This window comes from Hetaerina americana, unplaced genomic scaffold (genome assembly GCF_022747635.1).
Source record: "Hetaerina americana unplaced genomic scaffold, ioHetAmer1.1.p SCAF_200, whole genome shotgun sequence".
Lineage (NCBI taxonomy): Eukaryota > Metazoa > Arthropoda > Insecta > Odonata > Calopterygidae > Hetaerina > Hetaerina americana.
The window spans coordinates 5,913-25,713 of record NW_027286765.1 but is presented as its reverse complement, the minus strand read 5'-3'; the positions used below and the strand labels follow the sequence as shown (position 1 = coordinate 25,713).

The window sequence follows — 19,801 nt, the reverse complement described above, 5'->3', positions numbered from 1 at the left end:
ATGGAAATAAATGATCTTAATCCGATCCTAATATTTGGGGCTATTTCAATGTAATCTACTAATTAGGTAAATTAAAAAATCTACCCTTTAATACATGTTTATTATGCGATGAAGTATGATAGCCATTCTTTAATATAAAGTGGAAAACGAAAAAACTAATTACTTGGTGAATGTTCTGTTCATTCTTTCGACAGATCTGGGAAATATCTTAAACACATAATTTAAAGAGCTAGGAAAATATTCTTTTGAACTTACTTTAACATCTATTAAATCCTCTATTTTCTTTTCCAGCATGAAGTGTAAATTAGTCTTCTCGCCGAAACATCGATAAAAACTTCACGAATGTTTAAACACCATCTGCAGAGTTAAAATACGGCTTTAGCGGATATTCTGATCGTTTTCAAGTCTACAGAAGAATTGAACTAAAAACCAACTATAGAAGTACACGGCCGTTTTTCACACATTACTTCACGCAGCATTTAAAGTTTTAAATATTGCAATAACATATAAAATACGTAGCTCGTCTGCTGGCCACTTGCATTTCGTTCTTCATTTGTTAGGAAGTTGTTTGAATGCAAAAGGAATGGGCTGGTGTAAAAAGAAAGAATCTTATTCCAGATCACACATATGAAAACCTTTCTCGCGATTACTCAGATTTCATTCAATGCGGAGTCTTGGAAAACCGGAATTGGCCTTTCCTAAGATATTTTTGATCTTTTGTAGTATCAATGAAATCATAGAAATTGCAAATAAATAAATGAATGAAAACATTGCTGTTCCGTTCTTTCATTTCAAGATCCGTGTCAAAAGGTTTACAATAACCATTGTTTACGAGGCAAACATTCAAGATTAACCAAAAATAAATGCATCTATCAGCCGTCGTAATTCTAGAGTAATGAAATTAAATTATGAGTTCTACTGTACCATTTTTTCACTAGGCTTCTTCAAGAATACTCGTCAAAATAATTATTCGATAGAATTTGATGAACTGCTCTAATAGTTATAAACTAGTAATGGGCCTACGAAAATCTGGGAGGTAGAGTATCTTAGGGATTATATCATAGAGCCATAATACTATTATTATCTTGAGCTAATGGAAAAGTCTGATCGTTTGAACTACCATAATAACGAACAACTAGCTTTGATTATACAAATATGGGTGGGAATAGTATCTAAGGGATACATCACAGATAGGAAAGGAAGCTATTCCACATACTGTCCATGTCTGAAACTGCTATCAGGGGCGCATGGGGAAAGAAGAGTCAGTATGAGCAGCTTTAGGAGTATGACTATGGCATGCCGTCTCTTCTATTGTCACCTGTCCTGCTAAATGTATAATAGGCGTTCATTGGAGCCTTATGTATTATGTGTGTGGAGAAAAATGTAGGAGGTTAAGCAGACATGACTGAAAACGGATAAAAATGGGCAAATAAGGGAGGAGTTTGGGGATTGTTTGGGAGAAATCCAAAGGATGGATCATTATTGAATTTTAATGATGCATGAAATCGTTAATTCACTATTCATTCAAAATAAACGGAATTTCATTTTAATATTAACACAGAACTGCCATAAAAACTTTGATTTATAGCAAGTTTTGTCTGGAGTAAACAGGTCAAATTTCAAATCATTTGTCTTTTGTCTAACAGTCGTTGTATGTTTAAGAATCCATGCCATGGTTTTGTTTCAACTTCCGATGTTAAAATTTATTAACTCCAAAAAAATGACGTATTAAGTAATTTGTGCTTGGTTCATTAACACATTAAAAAGGTAACTTATGCCAGAAATGATTTCATGAATATTTTTTCACTCTGAATAGTGACGCTTTCAGAAAAATGTTTTATCCGAAAACTCAGCTTATCACAACATCACTTTAAAAGGATTAAACTTGGGGGTTAACGTTTAAATAATAAATAAGGGTAACTCTAATACTACGGAATTGTAAGATTATTTTTAAATTGTCCTTTTTAGGTAACCATATACTATTTTAAACTCTTGCTATTTGAAGAGTTTTATTTGTTGATAAGAATGATTACACTCAATTAAGTGAGAGATTAAATAATTATAAGATGCGGAAATTTATTTGAATTTGGTGATCACTTGGAGCCAAAATATAACCAGATCGACTCTCCACCTCGCACTTAGTAATCGATTCAGAACGAACGACCCATCGATATGTAGTCGGCCATCTTGGAATCTATTGCTTACGAGTTTTTAATGTTGCCGTTTTTAAGTGCTACGAAGATGCCCCGACAAGAAAGTTTAAAGTGTAGATTATGTCTTGGCCGTGGTGGTCGGTTGACAAATATTTTTAGTGAAAACGACGATGCTGAGCAGTTGGTACGGGAAGCAATAGAAGAGTTATTGGAATTGAAAGTAAGCTAGCCATGAATGTTTACGTTTTCACCATGAAGCTTTTATGGTAATTTTACCACAAATTAGTCGGTGTTTCCCTGTTTTGGGTCAATAAAAAGCCTTTGCATCACTATGTTAATAATAAGAGTCCTTTTGAGAGAAGATGTGTGGGGTTTATTAGCTTGATAATCTTGTTTTCGTAGGTAGTGGAGGATAGAAGCCACCCGTGGTTTATTTGCTATCAGTGCTTTAAAATACTGACCGATTTCTATATGTTTAAGCAGCAATGCTACGAAAACAATCTTACGTTGGAGAGGCAAACGGAATACAAACAGGAAGAGGGAAATATTTGCCGCGAAAAGGTGAGTTGTCTCCAAGTTATGTTTTTATTTTATAATGTCCGTGGTAACAATATCCGTTACGAATTTAGTCATATTGTTTAATAAACGTGTTTATATTAACTAGATTTGATCCCAAGTGTACAAATGCTTAAATGGGTAATAACCAAATGGCAAATACGGGCATCGACTTAAAAGTTGTGAATATTGTTCGCATTAACGATGTTCGTGAGAAATAATTGAATACTTGATTAATTAGAATGAACTTACGTATGTACCAATGTGAAATATAATCTCGTGTGAAAATAATATATTGTAGTAATGACTTCTTGTTCAAAAGCCAGTAGAACCCTATTTTCTTGAAGAAATTTCCTCCTCATGAAGAAACTCCAAGAATTATTAAGTAAAATGTGCAATTGTGTAATTTTTAATCAGCGCTATCAACATAATTTGTAATTTGAATCGGAGTTACATCTATAATTACTTTTTAGCAATTGTGCAGCTTAATTGTATATAGGCATCATAGTTGCGCATGGATTAAAAATTAATGCAGGTGCCAAAAAGGTGTAAAGTGGACGTTGGGAAATTGATAAATCCTTTGGGTCTGGTTAATTGTATCCATAGTAACTTTGTGGAATTGCTTCATATCAAAATGAAATACACCGCCTTCTTTTCGCCTTCTACAACCGGTCCAATCTGAAAAACATGATTTGCCATACCAAAGATAGGGTGGATATCATGGAAAAAAGTGGGGTCTACAGGTTACACTGTGACGAGTGCTCTGCCATATACATTGGCCAAACAGGGCGTAAATTCAAGGAAAGGATCAAGGAACATGAAGCGTGTTTACGCAAAAAGAACCCCGCCTCCTTGTTCGCGAAACACCTCCTTGAACAGGAACATCAGAGTGATTTTAGACCTAAAATTTTACATTTGGAAAATAAGGGACTCAAGCTCGACTGTTTAGAGAAATTTGAAATATTAAGAAATGTGTCCGGGTCAAATATTCTCCTTAACGATGTTATAGACTCTTCCCATTCCCCCCTCCTTAACTTAGGTAAGTACCTAGGTGCTTTACCACCTGTGGTGCCTCCCCTCCCCTCTCCGTCAACCGCCGTACCTTCCCAAGTTGGACACTCATCTCCACACCCTAACCCTTTCTCCCTCTCATCCCAATCACCTCCGAACGATTTTTGCAAACCTCCCTCACCCCCTCAAGCCCCCCCCTCTCACAGTTTGAAAAATGTATTTAAACCCAGACTGGGAATATTCTGTACCTGATGATGTCGATCTTCGACGAAACCCGGGTCGTACAATAAAGCTCTTCTGTGGGATAACATAGTGTATTTCATTTTGATATGAAGCAATTCCACAAAGTTACTATGGATACAATTAACCAGATCAAGTTCGCTAGTAATGCGGAGAAAGTATCCTTATACCAGAAATTGTCGATAAAATATCGGGTGGCGTCGCTGAACATTTTTTTCAATGGTCAGTGCCTCGCAAAGAAGATTGTCCCGAAATATGTGGTGTTGAAGCTGTCACCTACTACCAACGCCGGAAGACATGCAGTGGAAGCAGCGAAGCGGATTTGGGTCAGGAGAGAGCTTCACGAATGGTACGTGAAGAGGGATGCCATTTCCCACTACCTCCTTCTACTGCACATGGAATTGACAAAGAATCTACATTGGGTGGAGTGGATCTGCCTGGACGACAAGATACGTCAACGCAGCAGTGAGGTGGCCCACACCAAAAGATTGAACCTGATAAAAAAACTCGAGGAGCTGTGTCACCAGAGTCACCACCCCAACGCTAATCAGGTACCTACATCACACTCTTTTCACCAGAGAGTAGTGAATCTCTCCGGCCATCATTTCGAACCACGGGTAGCTTCCCTTATGGATAAAGGTCTCAATTTTGTACCAAGTGTTCCCTTGTCTGATAAAGATTATGTGAACATTACGATGGACTGCGAGCTAATTCTTGGCAGAGACAGTCACGGAGAAAAAAGAGCAGTGGCGCAGAAAATCTTAAAGTACCGGAAGGAGAATAGACGAAATAGGAGTGCGGGAGACAGTGACTTCCTCGCAATAAAATCCATCCAGAGGACACTGAAGGAAAATAACTTAGTGATACAAAAAGCAGACAAAGGGAACTCAATGGTCATTTTAAAGAAAGATGTCTACATCGACAAATGCCTAAAATTTATCAGTGACAACCAAATGACTATCGTTCCGAAAGATCCCACGATCGCCTTCCAGAAACATTGTAAGAACGTAATTAATTCATGTGAAATAACGATTTCACGCCAGCAGAAACTTAAATTAATTCAGATGAACCCCAGAGCGCCTCGTTTCTTCGGTCTGCCCAAGATCCACAAACAAGAAAATCCCATCAGACCAGTGGTTTCCAACATATCCGCACCCAACCACCTGATTGCCCGAAAAGTGAACTCTCTGTTCCGTGACTACACTAAATTCGCCCCTAAATACGGAGTGATAAACTCAAAGGTGTTAGCTGAAAGACTAGCGAAATTAACCATCCCAACTAAGTGTATGCTTGTTTCTTTCGACGTCAACAATTTGTTCACCAATGTCCCGTGTAAAGAAGCAGTCATGTTAGCTGAAGCCACCCTAGTGAAAAAGGGCGTGGCGGCCCCAGTGATTAGTGAATTGTGCTCCATGATGGACGCGTGTGTTTCACAAAACTATTTCTCGTTTAATAACAACATTTACGTGCAAAACGAGGGGCTGGCCATGGGATCCCCTCTCTCGCCGCTTCTCGCAGAGTTATACATGGACAATTTTGAGAGGGAACTGTTGTCTAATGACAAACTGGCAAAAAATGTGTTTCACTGGTTCCGCTATGTGGATGATATTTTTTGTATATGGAGTGGTTCCCTAAGACAGCTGAGTATATTCAATCAGGCCTTGAATCTAGTCAACCAATCTATTCAGTTCACTACAGAATTAGAGCAAAATGGGTCCCTTAATTTCCTTGATTTAAAAATCACGTGTTCAGGCAAAAAATTAGAATTCGATATCTTCAGAAAACACACATCCACAGATCAAGTCATCCACGCAACCTCCAGACATCACCATACACAAAAACATGCAGCCTTCCATTCTCTTCTACATAAACTAATAACTATCCCCCTATCCGAAAAAAAAAACAAGAATAAAGAACTTGGGATAATTAAACAAATAGCCATTAGCAATGGGTACTCTTCTAGTCTTATAGACAACCTTCACAAGAAAAAAGTTACGTAGGCAAGCCATCAATAATATCTATGGGGAGACAAGGGAGAGGGATAATAAATGGCAAAAACTTAACTATTTAGGAGACATTAGCCACCAAGTCATGAAACTCATGCCCGGATATAAATTCGCCTTCTACAACCGGTCCAATCTGAAAAACATGATTTGCCATACCAAAGATAGGGTGAATATCATGGAAAAAAGTGGGGTCTACAGGTTACACTGTGACGAGTGCTCTGCCATATACATTGGCCAAACAGGGCGTAAATTCAAGGAAAGGATCAAGGAACATGAAGCGTGTTTACGCAAAAAGAACCCCGCCTCCTTGTTCGCGAAACACCTCCTTGAACAGGAACATCAGAGTGATTTTAGACCTAAAATTTTACACTTGGAAAATAAGGGACTCAAGCTCGACTGTTTAGAGAAATTTGAAATATTAAGAAATGTGTCCGGGTCAAATATTCTCCTTAACGATGTTATAGACTCTTCCCATTCCCCCCTCCTTAACTTAGGTAAGTACCTAGGTGCTTTACCACCTGTGGTGCCTCCCCTCCCCTCTCCGTCAACCGCCCTACCTTCCCAAGTTGGACACTCATCTCCACACCCTAACCCTTTCTCCCTCTCATCCCAATCACCTCCGAACGATTTTTGCAAACCTCCCTCACCCCCTCCAGCCCCCCCCTCTCACAGTTTGAAAAATGTATTTAAACCCAGACTGGGAATATTCTGTACCTGATGATGTCGATCTTCGACGAAACCCGGGTCGTACAATAAAGCTCTTCTGTGGGATAACATAGTGTATTTCATTTTGATAAATCCTTTTTTTATGTTTTATTTATTCATATTGAATAAAGTATTTTTCCATTGAGATCTTCTCTAATAACTAATGGCATAGTCGGAAACACTTGTTTTTAATTTTTTAAACGTTATTAATATTTTTGTTACAACGTAATTTAAGCTTCTTATTACATTTTATAATAATTTTCCAAAGATAAGAACGTTATCCACCCATGCTAATATATAAGATGGACATTTTATATTACAAAACAGGCAATTTATGAGGTATATGCTCATAATTTTTTCATCAAATGTGGCATTGGTGCATCAAGGAGAGCTTATATTTTCCCAATTTATCTTGTTTTATAATGAAATTAAATAATTGACTTTTCAATTCGACATACTTTTGTCGACCTTGGCTTGGAAGAGTGGTAGGTTTAGGAGTGGGGAGTGAGAGGGATACAAAATTTCATTGGCAAGGATATCTTTGCAACAGATGCATTTCAAAATCTGCAACTGCTCAAAGCATCAAGCCTTTGACATTTATATGCAAAATAAATAATTTAAGTCAAAGTAATATCAGTGGACACTTTTGATGAGTTTCTTTGCAAAGAGGAATGTTAAGCTCTTATTTTTTACACATTTGGTGTTCTTTAATTCTTTCCTTAAATTTTCCATCCTGTAGTTTTTCAGTTCATTTTGGAAACAAATTTATCTAGAGAATGACTAGCATCTTTTCTTATTTATATAAATTATTGGTTTCAATTGTTCAACACTTGTAATTTTGAATGATTCCACAATTTAGAATAATTCTCATTCAGTCCTTGGAGAATGCCTGAGATTTATATTTTCACGTCATATATATCAAATGATAACCAAAAACAATTCATTTTTTAAGATGGTATCTGTTCAAAATTTCTTATACTTAAATGTTGAAATTAGCAAATGTAATGTCTTTCTGTATTTTAGAATTTTTTAGATTATAAATTGGTTTTGCTGTGATACCTAGCCCCACAATACATATATACAAATGATCTTCTCTTGGATGAAAATGAAAATATGTTATGCCATAAGCACAAGATATGAGGACAAAAGCCCTGCTGTTTAATTTCAAATTGCAATAATGTTAATCATTTTTATTCAATTAAAATTTTTGATTTTGCACTCTACTTTAATTTTGATGTTGCTTGTCATATTTTTTTATTATTTTGAACATTTTTAACAATTATGTACAGATCACAATGAAAAGAGAGATGATGGATGTAAGAAAGCCAGAGGATATTGAAATTCCAGCAAGCCAGGATGAAGTGAACCATAATATTCAAATTCAGGAAAGGACTTCTGTTGAGGTATGGGAAAATTAAGAGTAATTAAGAGTATTTCATCCCTAATGTACAAATGCCTGAAGGTCTAATGACCAAATGGCAAATACGGGAAATGACTTAAAAATTGTGAATATTGTATATATAAGATGTGTACGTAGGAAAAAATTGAATAATGATTTGTTTATTAAAGAGCATGCGTAAGAGTACTTAGCCTGGCTTTCTTTGACGTGTTTTATTCTAATTACAATTATGGTGTTTTTCATCATTATATCATAGCATTCTTTTTTATATGCTTTGTATGCATAAATAGTTATGGATACAATTATTTCAAAAGCATTGCCAAAGTAATTTCGCTGTATTTTGGTATGTTTACTTTTCTGTTAGATTCATTAATGTATTCGTTTTTAATAGATGTACTCTTATGTGGAAATATTTCATTTATGTAAACATTGGGCCAATGGTAGTTTTTCATTTAATCTTGGGTAAACATACAAATTGCCCAGTAAATGACTTGCATTTAATCCTTATATAGTTAAAGTTATAGGGTCATATGTTCAAAACATACAATTTTGAATGATTCCTGATAAAAGAAGAATTCCTATTTAGTCATTGTGGAACGTCTGAGATTTACATTTTCACTTCATATATGACCAATGATAACCTAACATAAATCATTTTTGTTACACAATATCTTTCCAAAATTCTCGTACCTAAATGGTGAAACTGGCAAAGCTAGTCACATTTTTTATTATTGTTCATCATTTTTAACAAATATATGCAGATCACTGTGAAAAGGGAGAATGTGGATATTGAAGAGTCGGAGGTTATTGAAATTCCAGCTAGCAAGGAGGAAGTGGACTACAATATTCAAATTCAGGGAAGGACTGCTCTTGAGGTAAGGGAAAAATAAGAGTGTTTGTGTCATAATGGCGAATGCTTAATTTTTCAAATCATGATAACCATGAGAGGAACCGTTGTTTACTTTTTATGCTGTAAATGTTATGCTATTTATTTAATTTAACAATATTAGTCTTTCTGACTTATGTTTTTGGCCATACAGTTTTATTTTAATTCCTCTCCAATGAAAAAGGCAAAATCATGGAATTACTGCTCATGATATAGGTGGTGCATTCAAACAGGTGAATGTAATGATTTGTCAGTGTTTTAAGAGGAGATAAGGTATGCCCAGGATTCCATAGCAAATTTAAGTGTTAGGATAGATAATGGCTATTATGTAGCATTACATGTATTATATTTGTATGAAAATTGTGGCAGGATTTAATGTTAAGAACAGGAAATAGACAACTTGTGCCAAGTAAGGAGATATGTCAGAATTGTAAAGATGCTGTTTTTAATAAGGTGTTCTGTTACTCTGCAGCTGATAGGGCTTGGTAAAATGTTCTGATACAATTTCAAATTCCTGGTGTTTACTGGGATAACTTAGTTTATCCTTCTCTTTATTCTTTTTAGTACCTCTACGTACAAATCATTTTATTTGTTCTTTCCCTGACACACAAATTTCTTATTCGTAGCCAGTGGGCTTGGTTAGGCTGGAATGCCTTTAATGACAGGAGCAATCAGATATGTCATCACCATCTCTCATTTCTTATCTATCTGCTACTTGCAGGTTTTGAAAGGTTTTCAATCACCCTAACAGAGAAGTGGTCATCAAAGATTGGTATTGGGAGGCATGGTGATTAAGGATGGGATAGTTAAAGATCATGATGGTTTTGGTAGAATAGTATTGGTTATGATGAAGAGGGAAAAGGTGGTGTTTCATTGACTGATGTACTAGGCAGGGCAGAAGGTACAGTAAAGGCTAAGTTCACACATTGTTTAATTTTATGGTATTTGGATAAAGAAGTGATGATAAGGTAAGGGCTTTTCAGGCAGTTTGGTTCAAAAAGAGGAGTTTATTGGGATGAAGGTTTGAGAATGTTACTCTTCAGCAGTTTTTCAGGTTTCCCACTTTTTCTGAGACAGTGAAGTAGCTGGTCCATGTATTTTTATTGGGGAGGAGCGTTCTTGTAGAAACAAAAGCCACTGACAAAGTGAGAAGGGGATGAAGGATTTTGTATGTCATGGTTTGCCACAGTTGAAATAAATTTATTGTTGATAGTTGGTAAGTCTCGTTCAAACTGTTAAAATTATTTTTCTAGGTGTGAATGTTGATAGCTAGGAAATTTATATTCGAGTCAGATGTAGATTAATTGAAAGATACTGTGAAAAAGAAGAAGAAAAAGACATGACAGTATGGTTTGAGTATTACTTTGCTGAGAGAACTTATGTTCAAGTTTATCCATTATTAGATTGTCATATGCATGAGCTATAGTCATTCACATTCACTGCATTTTTCAAAGACCCTTCAAAAAGTAAGGTCTTGCATTATTTTTAATGGAAAAACAAATTTATTCTCAACTTTGTATAAACCTTGAGAAAGCCTGAGGATTTCAAATTGCCTTGACAATGAATCAATCATGTTTTTTATCCTTGTAAACAGCTTCATAATAATTGAGTTATACCTTTCTCATGCCACATCATAAAGCCAACTGACTACTGCTTTTTGCACTTCCTTGTCTGACTTGAATATGTCCTCCAAGGTTTTATTATGCAAGAGCCTCTGGACACTGCCCTTACCTTTTCACTAAGTACCAGTCACAGTATAAATGTCACAAGAGATTCCACGGTCGACCTGTGAGTGAGTTTTGGAAGGATTAAGGCATCTTCACATATCCAAGCAAGTGAGTGATTGGCAGGCCTCTGGTGCAGAGAGAAACCTCTCGTAAGCCCTGATAGTGGGAGTGCATGCGACAAGCAGGGATCAATGCTGCTTAGTATATCCAAGCTAGAAAGGGTGTGATTATTTTGCTTTTATTATTATTATACTATGTGTGACTGATAGGCCAGTGGTGCAGAGGGAACCTCTTATAAGCCCTGATTGGATGCTATATATTACATCAAAGCTAGAGGGTAGGTGATTATATTTTATTTGTTATAATTTTTGATTTTATTCCACTACGTGTGATTGGTGAGCCCCTGATGCAGAGGGAAACCTCTTGTAAGCCCTGCTATAGTGTAAGTGCAAGCAACGAGTAAGGATAAATGCTGCTTAGTACATCCAAGCTAGATAGTTTGTAATCATTTTGGTGTGTGATGGGCTACTGTTTCAGGGAAAATCTCATGTAAGCTCTGATTGAATGTGATTCTTGAGACTATCGGGCACAAAGGCTATATAGCACATCCAAGCTAGAGGGTGGGTGATTACTTTTTATTTATTTTAATTTTAAATTTTATTTCACTAATGATAGTGTAATTAGTGGGCCCTCTATGGAGAGGGAAACCTCTTGTAAGCCCTGATAGATTGTGAGTTCATGCTACTATCAAGGATCGATGCTGTATAGTACATCAAATCCATACACTTTGTAATTTTTTATAATAATTATATTCCTTATGACTAACGGGCCAGTGGTGCAGAGGGCATTTCTCCTAAGCCCTGATCGAATGTAAGTGCTTGATATTAGCAAGGGATCAATTCTATATAACACATCCAAGCAAGAGAGTATGTAATTATTTTCCATTTGTAATAATTTTTAATTGTATTTCCCTTTGTGTGATTAATGAGCCCCTGATGCAGAGAGAAAAGTCTCATAACACCTTATAGAGCATGAGTGCATGTGACTAGCAAGTATCAATGCTATATAGTCCAAGATGGATAGTGCGTGATTTATTTACAGTCTCTCTTTTCATCATTCAAACTGTTTACTGTTTCCAATAATTTCATTTATTTTTAGTTTTTTTATTGTATTTCTTATTGGTTTATATTCAGTTATTTATTTTTATAATATTTATTGATTTACTACTACTTCTAATTTCCCTCACCTATCCTTTGCCCATTCATAAGAGTACGGCTGGGGTTGACTCTACTCATTTTATTTGGAGGTAATTGGTGCTCTGAATTATTGGTAGCATATGAAATGAGGGTTCTCAGGATTATACAAGAATATGATAAGTCCGCAGAAGGAAGAATAAATTAAAGTACTGTTTAAGAAGGTTAAATCATTATCAGAAAGTAAGAAGGAAAGATCTATTCTAGCAGTTAAAGATAAGTTGAGTGAGATTATAGCTGACATAGAAAAGATCCAAGAGAATTGAAAGGAATAATGTGAAAAACTGTCTGTTAAAGAACTTAGGCCAACATGGTAACACAGTGTTAGAACTTGACTCAGATAAAAATAGCTAAGACAAAGAAAATATCCAAGAAACTTGGAAAGAATATTCAAAGAACTGAATGGTTAAGAACTAAGGTCACCAAGCTTAAGCATAGAAAAGTCTTTTTGTTCAATCGAGTTAAAAAACCATTACGGGGAATGCGTTTTAGCAGCCGAGAGGAAGTAATGGAAAAATCGCAGGAAGCACTGATGGACACCGAAAACCGAATATAAAAAATGTTTCAAGGATTGGATCAAGCGCTGGCATAAGTGTGTTGCAATCGATGGGGATTACTTTGAAGGGGACAATATAGATTTAGATGAATAAACTTGTATTTTTAATTTTCTGAATAAATTCCGGGAAATTTTTGATCAAGGTAGTATATCAATCATATCTTCCTAACCAATGCAAGTCAATGGTTTGACGAAAAAAAATTTTTTGAAGTGGTATCAGCTAAAATACTATTTTATTATATTAATTTAATGTATACAAGTTAACAATTTTTTAATCTTAATTTTTAAAATAACATGTTTTTAAAACATTGTTCATGCATATCCTGAAAATCTGTAATATTTATTCCTTGATATTGCAGGATCATTTGGCAGATGCAGAAGTAAATATGCCCTCTGAGGAGGAAGTGGAGATTAAGGATGATTGTGATACTGATATACCTCAGATGAAAGTAAGACTGGGAGGGGAGGTGTTGCAGGAGCAAGGTAAGGAAAGCGAAGGACTGTGTTATCAGCAAAATGTTTTAAAAATAACTGAAAGGCCACTTAATATATTATAATAAATTGCAAAAAAGATAATAATGTTATCATCATTTCTGCAATTATTTATTAATATATTTAGTATTATTTATATAGCTAAGCAGACTAGATCTTTAATTAATCTTGCTATGTTTTCAAGCCATTTCTTAATTTTGCTTGATTATTCTGATTTTAGATATTATCAGTTTAGAATTATAAATAATATAACCAAAAACAACCATTTTCCCTTTCAATATCTTATGTTTTATCCTAAGTAAGATAAAAATAACATTTGAAATGTGTCAGTGCCATTCATTTGTTGTGTTTACATGTCCATTGTTTACAGTTAAACTATTTTCTTTGATTTTCCATGTCTATTATTTCTTAGTAACATATTTGTTGCTTTTGTTTGAAACAACAGCAACTTTGACACTGATGAAGGTAAAAGAAAAAGTGCTAAAAGGCCTAAATCTGGTCAGCAGTAAGTGATGACAGATGCTTTGTTCCTGGGATTTTATTGCAACTGACATTGCTAACATACATATTTAGACTGATGAGTATGTACAGGCAACAGTGGATGTATGATTGTATAAATGTATGCACCTTTTTAATGAATATCTACTTATACTTCAAATCTTTCAGATAAACACCAAAAACAGGATGATGCAGGAGAAGATGCTTCATCCACTCAACTGCATGTGTGTGAAATTTGCTCCAAAGTATTTGAAAAAAGGGACCTTCTCAAAGATCATGTAATGCATGTGCACCTTAGGAAGGTGATGCTATTCAGATGTGATGTTTGTTTGGAAGTATTTAAGAGAAAAGATGACCTTGCAAGTCATATCCAATATGTGCATGCTCTTAAGAAGACGCACCAATGTGACTTCTGCTCCAAAAACTTTCTAAATTTCAGTAAACTCAAAATTCACATGTCAACGCGCACTGGGGAAAGGCCATTCCAATGTGCATTATGTTTAAAAGTTTTAGCTGGAAAGATACTTTTACAGAGGCACATGCTGACACATACTGTAGACAGGCCACACAGATGTGAGAACTGTTCTAAAACATTTATTTCCAAGAGTCACTTAAAAAGGCACATGCTAACATACACTGGTGAAAAACACCACAAGTGTAATATTTGTTCCAAACCATTTGCTAGGAGTAGTTGTCTAATGGGTCATATGTTGACGCATACTGGTGAAAAGCCACACACATGCAACATCTGTTCAAAATCATTCACTCTGAGAAGTAATCTAAAGTCACACATGATAACACACACTGGCGAAAAACCACACCACTGTCATATTTGTTCTAAAGCATTTGCAGCAAGAAGTTCTCTAAAGGGCCACATGATGACACACACTGGCGAAGAGCCACACAAGTGCCAGGTGTGTTCAAAATCATTCAAAAGGCATAGTTATCTAATTTCCCACATGATGATACACACTGGTGAAAAGCCACACAAGTGCAAAGTCTGTTCAAAAGCATTCACTTCCAGAGGTAATCTAAAGTTACACGTGATTACACACACTGGTGAAAAACCACACAAGTGTAATATTTGTTCTAAAGCCTTTGCTTCTAGAAGTAATCAAAATAAGCACACACTGACACACACTGGTGAAAAGCCATACACATGCAACCTGTGTTCAAAAGCATTCATTCAGAGTAATCATCTAAAGAGGCACATGAAGACACATGCTGGTGAAAAGCCACACAAATGCAACATCTGTTCAAAGGCATTCACCCAGAGTGGCGAACTAAAGGCACACATAATGACACACACTGGTGAAAGCCTCACAAGTGCAGAATGTGTTTAAAAGCCTTCATTCAGAGTAGTCAACTAAAGAGGCACTTGTTGACACACACTGGGGAAAAGACACACTAGTGCAACATGTATTCAAAGGCATTCGTTCAGCGTGGTCATCTAATATCGTACATGATGACACACTCTGCAAAATGATCATAAAAATGTAAGTTATGTCAATAATCATTCACTACCTGGAGCATTGTGAACAGAAGAGTGCTTAGGCTACATAAAATTGAAGTGCATTAGACTGTTGAGGATTATTTGTTATTCCTTAACTCTTCCCAAATATTCCCTTGCACTCTGAAAAAACCAATTGTAAAACATAAATTATAACTCTTTAACAGTGACATTATCCTGTTTTATATAATTTTTTAAATAAAAACTAATTGATAAAGCTGAAAATCTCTGCATGATTATGTACACCATGATAGCATTAATCTAAACAGAAACATTTTCAACCTAAGAATAAAAATTTCAAAATTTTTTACTTGTTAATCTTCTAATTCATCATTAACTCAAACATACCTATCATTTTTTCAATTTTTTCATTTCAATGGATCTTCTAAACGTTAAATCAATTTTAAGGCTTATATTATATATATAAATATATATAATATTATATATATGTATTATATATATATATATATTATAAACTATTTCACTCATTTGTCCATCAATCATGCTAGGATTGTTATTAATAAGTTCATTTCTCTACTATCTACTAAGTTCAGTTTATACAAGGCAAAACACTTGCCTCATGCCTTTTTGCCTGGAAATATACCTGCTTTTAATTTCCTTGAGGAATAAAATGATGAGATAAAGATAATGCAAATTGGTTGTGCAAGAGAAAAAAGAAATTGTATTGTTCACAGGACATTGGAGTGTATATGTTCTCTCTTTAGAGTAAGTGTGGAAAGTCTAAGATGGACAGGGTTTAGATGTTAAGACTTGCTGAAGAAAAAATATGCAAAGTTGGGCATGGTTTGTTGACGAATGTTTATTGGTGGAGAATGAATTGTTCCATGATGCCTATGAAAGTAAGATAAAACAAGGCATCTTTCTTTATCACACAGCATTTGGTTAAGAAGAAGTAAAGGTATATTTACATAGATGCCCCTATGTTAATACTGGATTGCTGTGAAGGTTCCCTGGTTCTTGGTGGATGATCTTGGGGATTGCATTGCAGACGTCATCTTTAGGATTTTAAGAGTTAGGAGTACCTGGTTATGCACAAAAATAGTGATTAAAACCCAGTTACATTCTGCTGAAGCTTCATTCAGAGTAATGAGAAGTTGACGTATTTCAGTCCGGAACACCCTGTATTTATTGCAGAGCTGGACATAGGGGAGGTGTATGGGAAATTTCACCTATCCAGACATTTTGAGCTAGATTACCTCATATTTCTCCTGAAACTTCTTTTGCTTAATGGAGAAAAGTGTTCCATGGAGAATATTGTTATGTCCCGGGTTAATTTCCCCGACGTGGCTCATTCCTCTTTCGCGAAAGGGAGGCGAAACTACCTGCCGAAGTTATGGTGACATCGGAAGACGAGGGGGCCGGGAGTAAGGAGAGAGAGAGGTTAGATGAGGCACGGAGAATCGCGCTAGAGAGACTAGGGAAGAGGCAGACAAAGGGAGCTAAGCGATACGATGAGTCACGGAGGGAGGTGACCTTTCAACCAGGTGATCTGGTGAGATTGTATACGCCGACGAGGAAAGTCGGGAAAAGTGCTAAGTTGTTACCACAATTTCACGGGACGTACAAAGTCATTAAGCAGGTAGTACCGGTAAACTACGAGATAGAAAAGGGAAAATAGATGTGGTGCATGTCGCCCGTATGAGTAAATATTATCAAAGGGCTGATGAATAAAGGTTTGTGCTTGTACTAATGTGTCGTTTTTATTACAGAGAAAAAAAGGACAGCTGGGGGAAAGGAAATTAAGAATTAATGGCATTAATACTCAACCAACCTGGGAGGATCTGTTGCATCCATTTTCGTTACGCTCGAATTTTAAGTAAAGTTTTAATTCTATGTACAGTCTTGACGAATTTACAAGTGACTGAATCGAAAGGAATAAAAAAAATAGTGCGGGGGCAAATTAAATTGGACTAGAACGGATTGGTCAGTAAAATTTGCGGACGCAACAGAAACCTCTTCAGATGCGCGGGGAACAGCCTTAGGAGGAATTGGACTGACCTGGTGTATTTTACTCACTTTGGCATGTGTATTCCTTCTATATAAAGTCCAAAACCTGGAGAAGCATATGGTCTACCTGATAAAGACGGAAAACGGTACGGAGTTGTTCACCGTGAGGAGCTCGAGGAACGTGGGAAAGGTGAGTGTTGTGAAGATATTTTGATTCTGTTTTTCCCCTCTAGGTGGTAAAAACATCTTTGTTATGTTTTTAACTGCAATTAGGGAGGGGACAGCGAAAAAGAGGAGCCAAGAAAGGGTTCACACTATACGGATGGGGAATCCCGTATAGAGAGATAGTCCTCGGAGGGGACGGTTAAAAGAAAGGTATTTTGATTCTGTTTTTCCCCTCCAGGTGGTAAAAACATCTTTGTTATGCTTTTAACTGCAAGAAGGGGGGCAGAAAAAGAGGAGCCAAGAAAGGGTTCACACTATACGGACGGGGAATCCCGTATGGAGAGAGAGTCCTAGGATAGGACAGTTAAAAGAAAGGGTTCACACTATACGGACGGGGAATCCCATATAGAGAGACAGTCCTCGGATGGGACAGTTAAAAGAAATACTTGCAGGGGTGTCTGAAGGAAGCACATGGGGACAGCGAGAGAAGAGGGGCCGGCAAGGGGCCTCACCCCATGCGGATGGGGAATCCCGCATGGAAGGGCAGTCCCAGGGTGGGACAGTTGAAAGGGAAGTTACCGGGGAACCGGGGAAAGTAAATGGGGACCTAGAGAGGGGTCTTGCCATTGAGAGCTTAAGCTTGAAACCTAGAAAAACTTGAAAAGAGGTCGTTGACCACTCGGCCGAAGGAGGAGACGCTCGAAAAATCAGCTGATAGACCCCAAGACACCTCCCGTTCGGAAGAAAGGGAGGGGGGCTGTGAGGAACTTTGCCTCGCGAATTGGGATCCCAAGAAAAGAAAGAAGAAAACAGTTGTAAGAGAATTATTAGAGCACTTAAGTAACTGGTTAACCATGGTAATATATGCAAATAAGTATTAGCGACGTAAGCATAAGACCTAGGTTTAAGGGGGGAAACGAATGAGCAATCCGGGAGGATTGCATATGAACCTTTGTTATGTTTAGTTAATGTAATGTAGTAGAGAATAGTCATAGGTTATTGGTGATGAATCCCATTGATTGCCTGTGGAGGAGGATGGAATGGGTGGACTGATCAACCATCTCTTCCCCTTTTTCTCAGGGTCAACCAAGGGGAGTCGAAGTCGAAACGGTAATCACCTCGGAGAAGAATGAAGGGGATTAAATGTCACATTTGTCTATTAGGAATGCTGGTTTGGGTCGCTTATGGGATGAAGCACCTGGGGGAAGTGCCAGTAGATATTACGCCGGGAGCCTTGTTTTGAACTTTACCTGATGTAACGGTTTACGAGACGCCATACCCTCTTGTTTGGAAAGTACCTTTTAACCCAAGGAGAGAGCTGGAAAATTTCGGATTGTATGCATCCAAATGCGTAAGGGAGAGTCACCCAGGAATTTGTGAGGCCATACATGCGTCTCTGGCCCTGGCCTTAAATAACTGGAATCCAAGGTACTGGACTGATCCACTGACGGAGGCACCGCTGACATCGGATGGAGGGGCATTTTCATCCTCTTTCATCCTCCCGATGCGGCGGCACGCGGAGCGAGTCGTCATATCGGAGGCAGAGGCTGAGGAAGTCGAGGAGAGGATGGACAACCTTGGCGACTTACTCACACTGCCAGCACAGAGCGTGACGATCCCAGAGCATGGAGCGATACCTGGAGGATCTGGCTGGGGTGTCTTGGCCTACCTCCAATCCGTCATCGCTTCGCAGACTTGCCAGGCCCGGAGACTCTCCCCGGAGCTCATCAACCTTCCGACCCTCAAGGAGCGGCTACAGGCGGTTCGACGGACCATCGGGACGACGGACTATGACTTGGCTATTAGGCACTTCTCCAGGTATTACATTTTACCCTTGTTGGACTGTTTGTTATCTCCAACACACCTCTACCTTATCCTACTGGTCCCGCTACACAAAAAAATGCATTCCGTGACTCTACCTATACCTTCCTACCTATACCTTTTGCCCGAGGAGAAGATACCTGTCTAATGAAAATGAACCCCCTGCATCTGGCTGTCATACACACCAGAGGGGGTATGAGTCTCAAAGTCCTCGCATGCAACATCTACACCGACGAGCTATGCATGCTGGCGGACCCGCTTGGAGACACGCTGGGGACCATCAAGTGTGCCGAGGCAATGGTCAAGGGGGCCACGGCTAAGGAGATGACGGCATCCTGCCCAATAGCGTGTGGGAGATCGCCTGATAGCATCGTTACGAAGATCAGTAGTGGAGTGTATGTGATAACCCACCCCCCAAGGAATTCGACAATCTTCTGTGGTGATAGAATTAACGCAACTCTGGAAGAAAATTTTAAAATCGGTGCATACAAGCTCGCTATTCCATGCGCGTGCAGACTGAAATTGGGGACTTCTACTTTTTCGTCACCATACCCTTGTGAATCAAAAGATGCAAAAGTTAAAGTACATCGAGTTATACCAGCTGCTTGGGCTCCCATAACTTCTTTGAAATTACCACCGTATGACGACCGCAATTTTGCCGTCTGTACCAATTTGACCGAATGCTTGCATGTAGCACGAATGACGGCTCCTACTATGACGAATATAAATCAGGCTACCTTTCTTTATTTAACATGTACAGGCACCATTGCTCTGTTTTCGTCTTTGATAATATTTTCGTATTGCCTGTATCAGTGTGTTTTGTGTATAAAGGACAGTTACTTCCAGACAGTTGAAC

General features: G+C 37.5%; 1 protein-coding gene across 1 annotated transcript; it reads left to right on the top strand.

Moving 5' to 3' along the window:
* Positions 1–4,072: 4,072 nt before the first annotated feature.
* LOC139688589 (uncharacterized) lies at positions 4,073–18,942 on the top strand (the record flags this gene model as incomplete). Its single annotated transcript, XM_071586131.1, has 2 exons — positions 4,073–5,382; positions 18,553–18,942. Coding segments are annotated over exons 1-2 (1,700 nt in total), but the record flags the coding sequence as incomplete, so codon positions are not given.
* Positions 18,943–19,801: the final 859 nt, after the last annotated feature.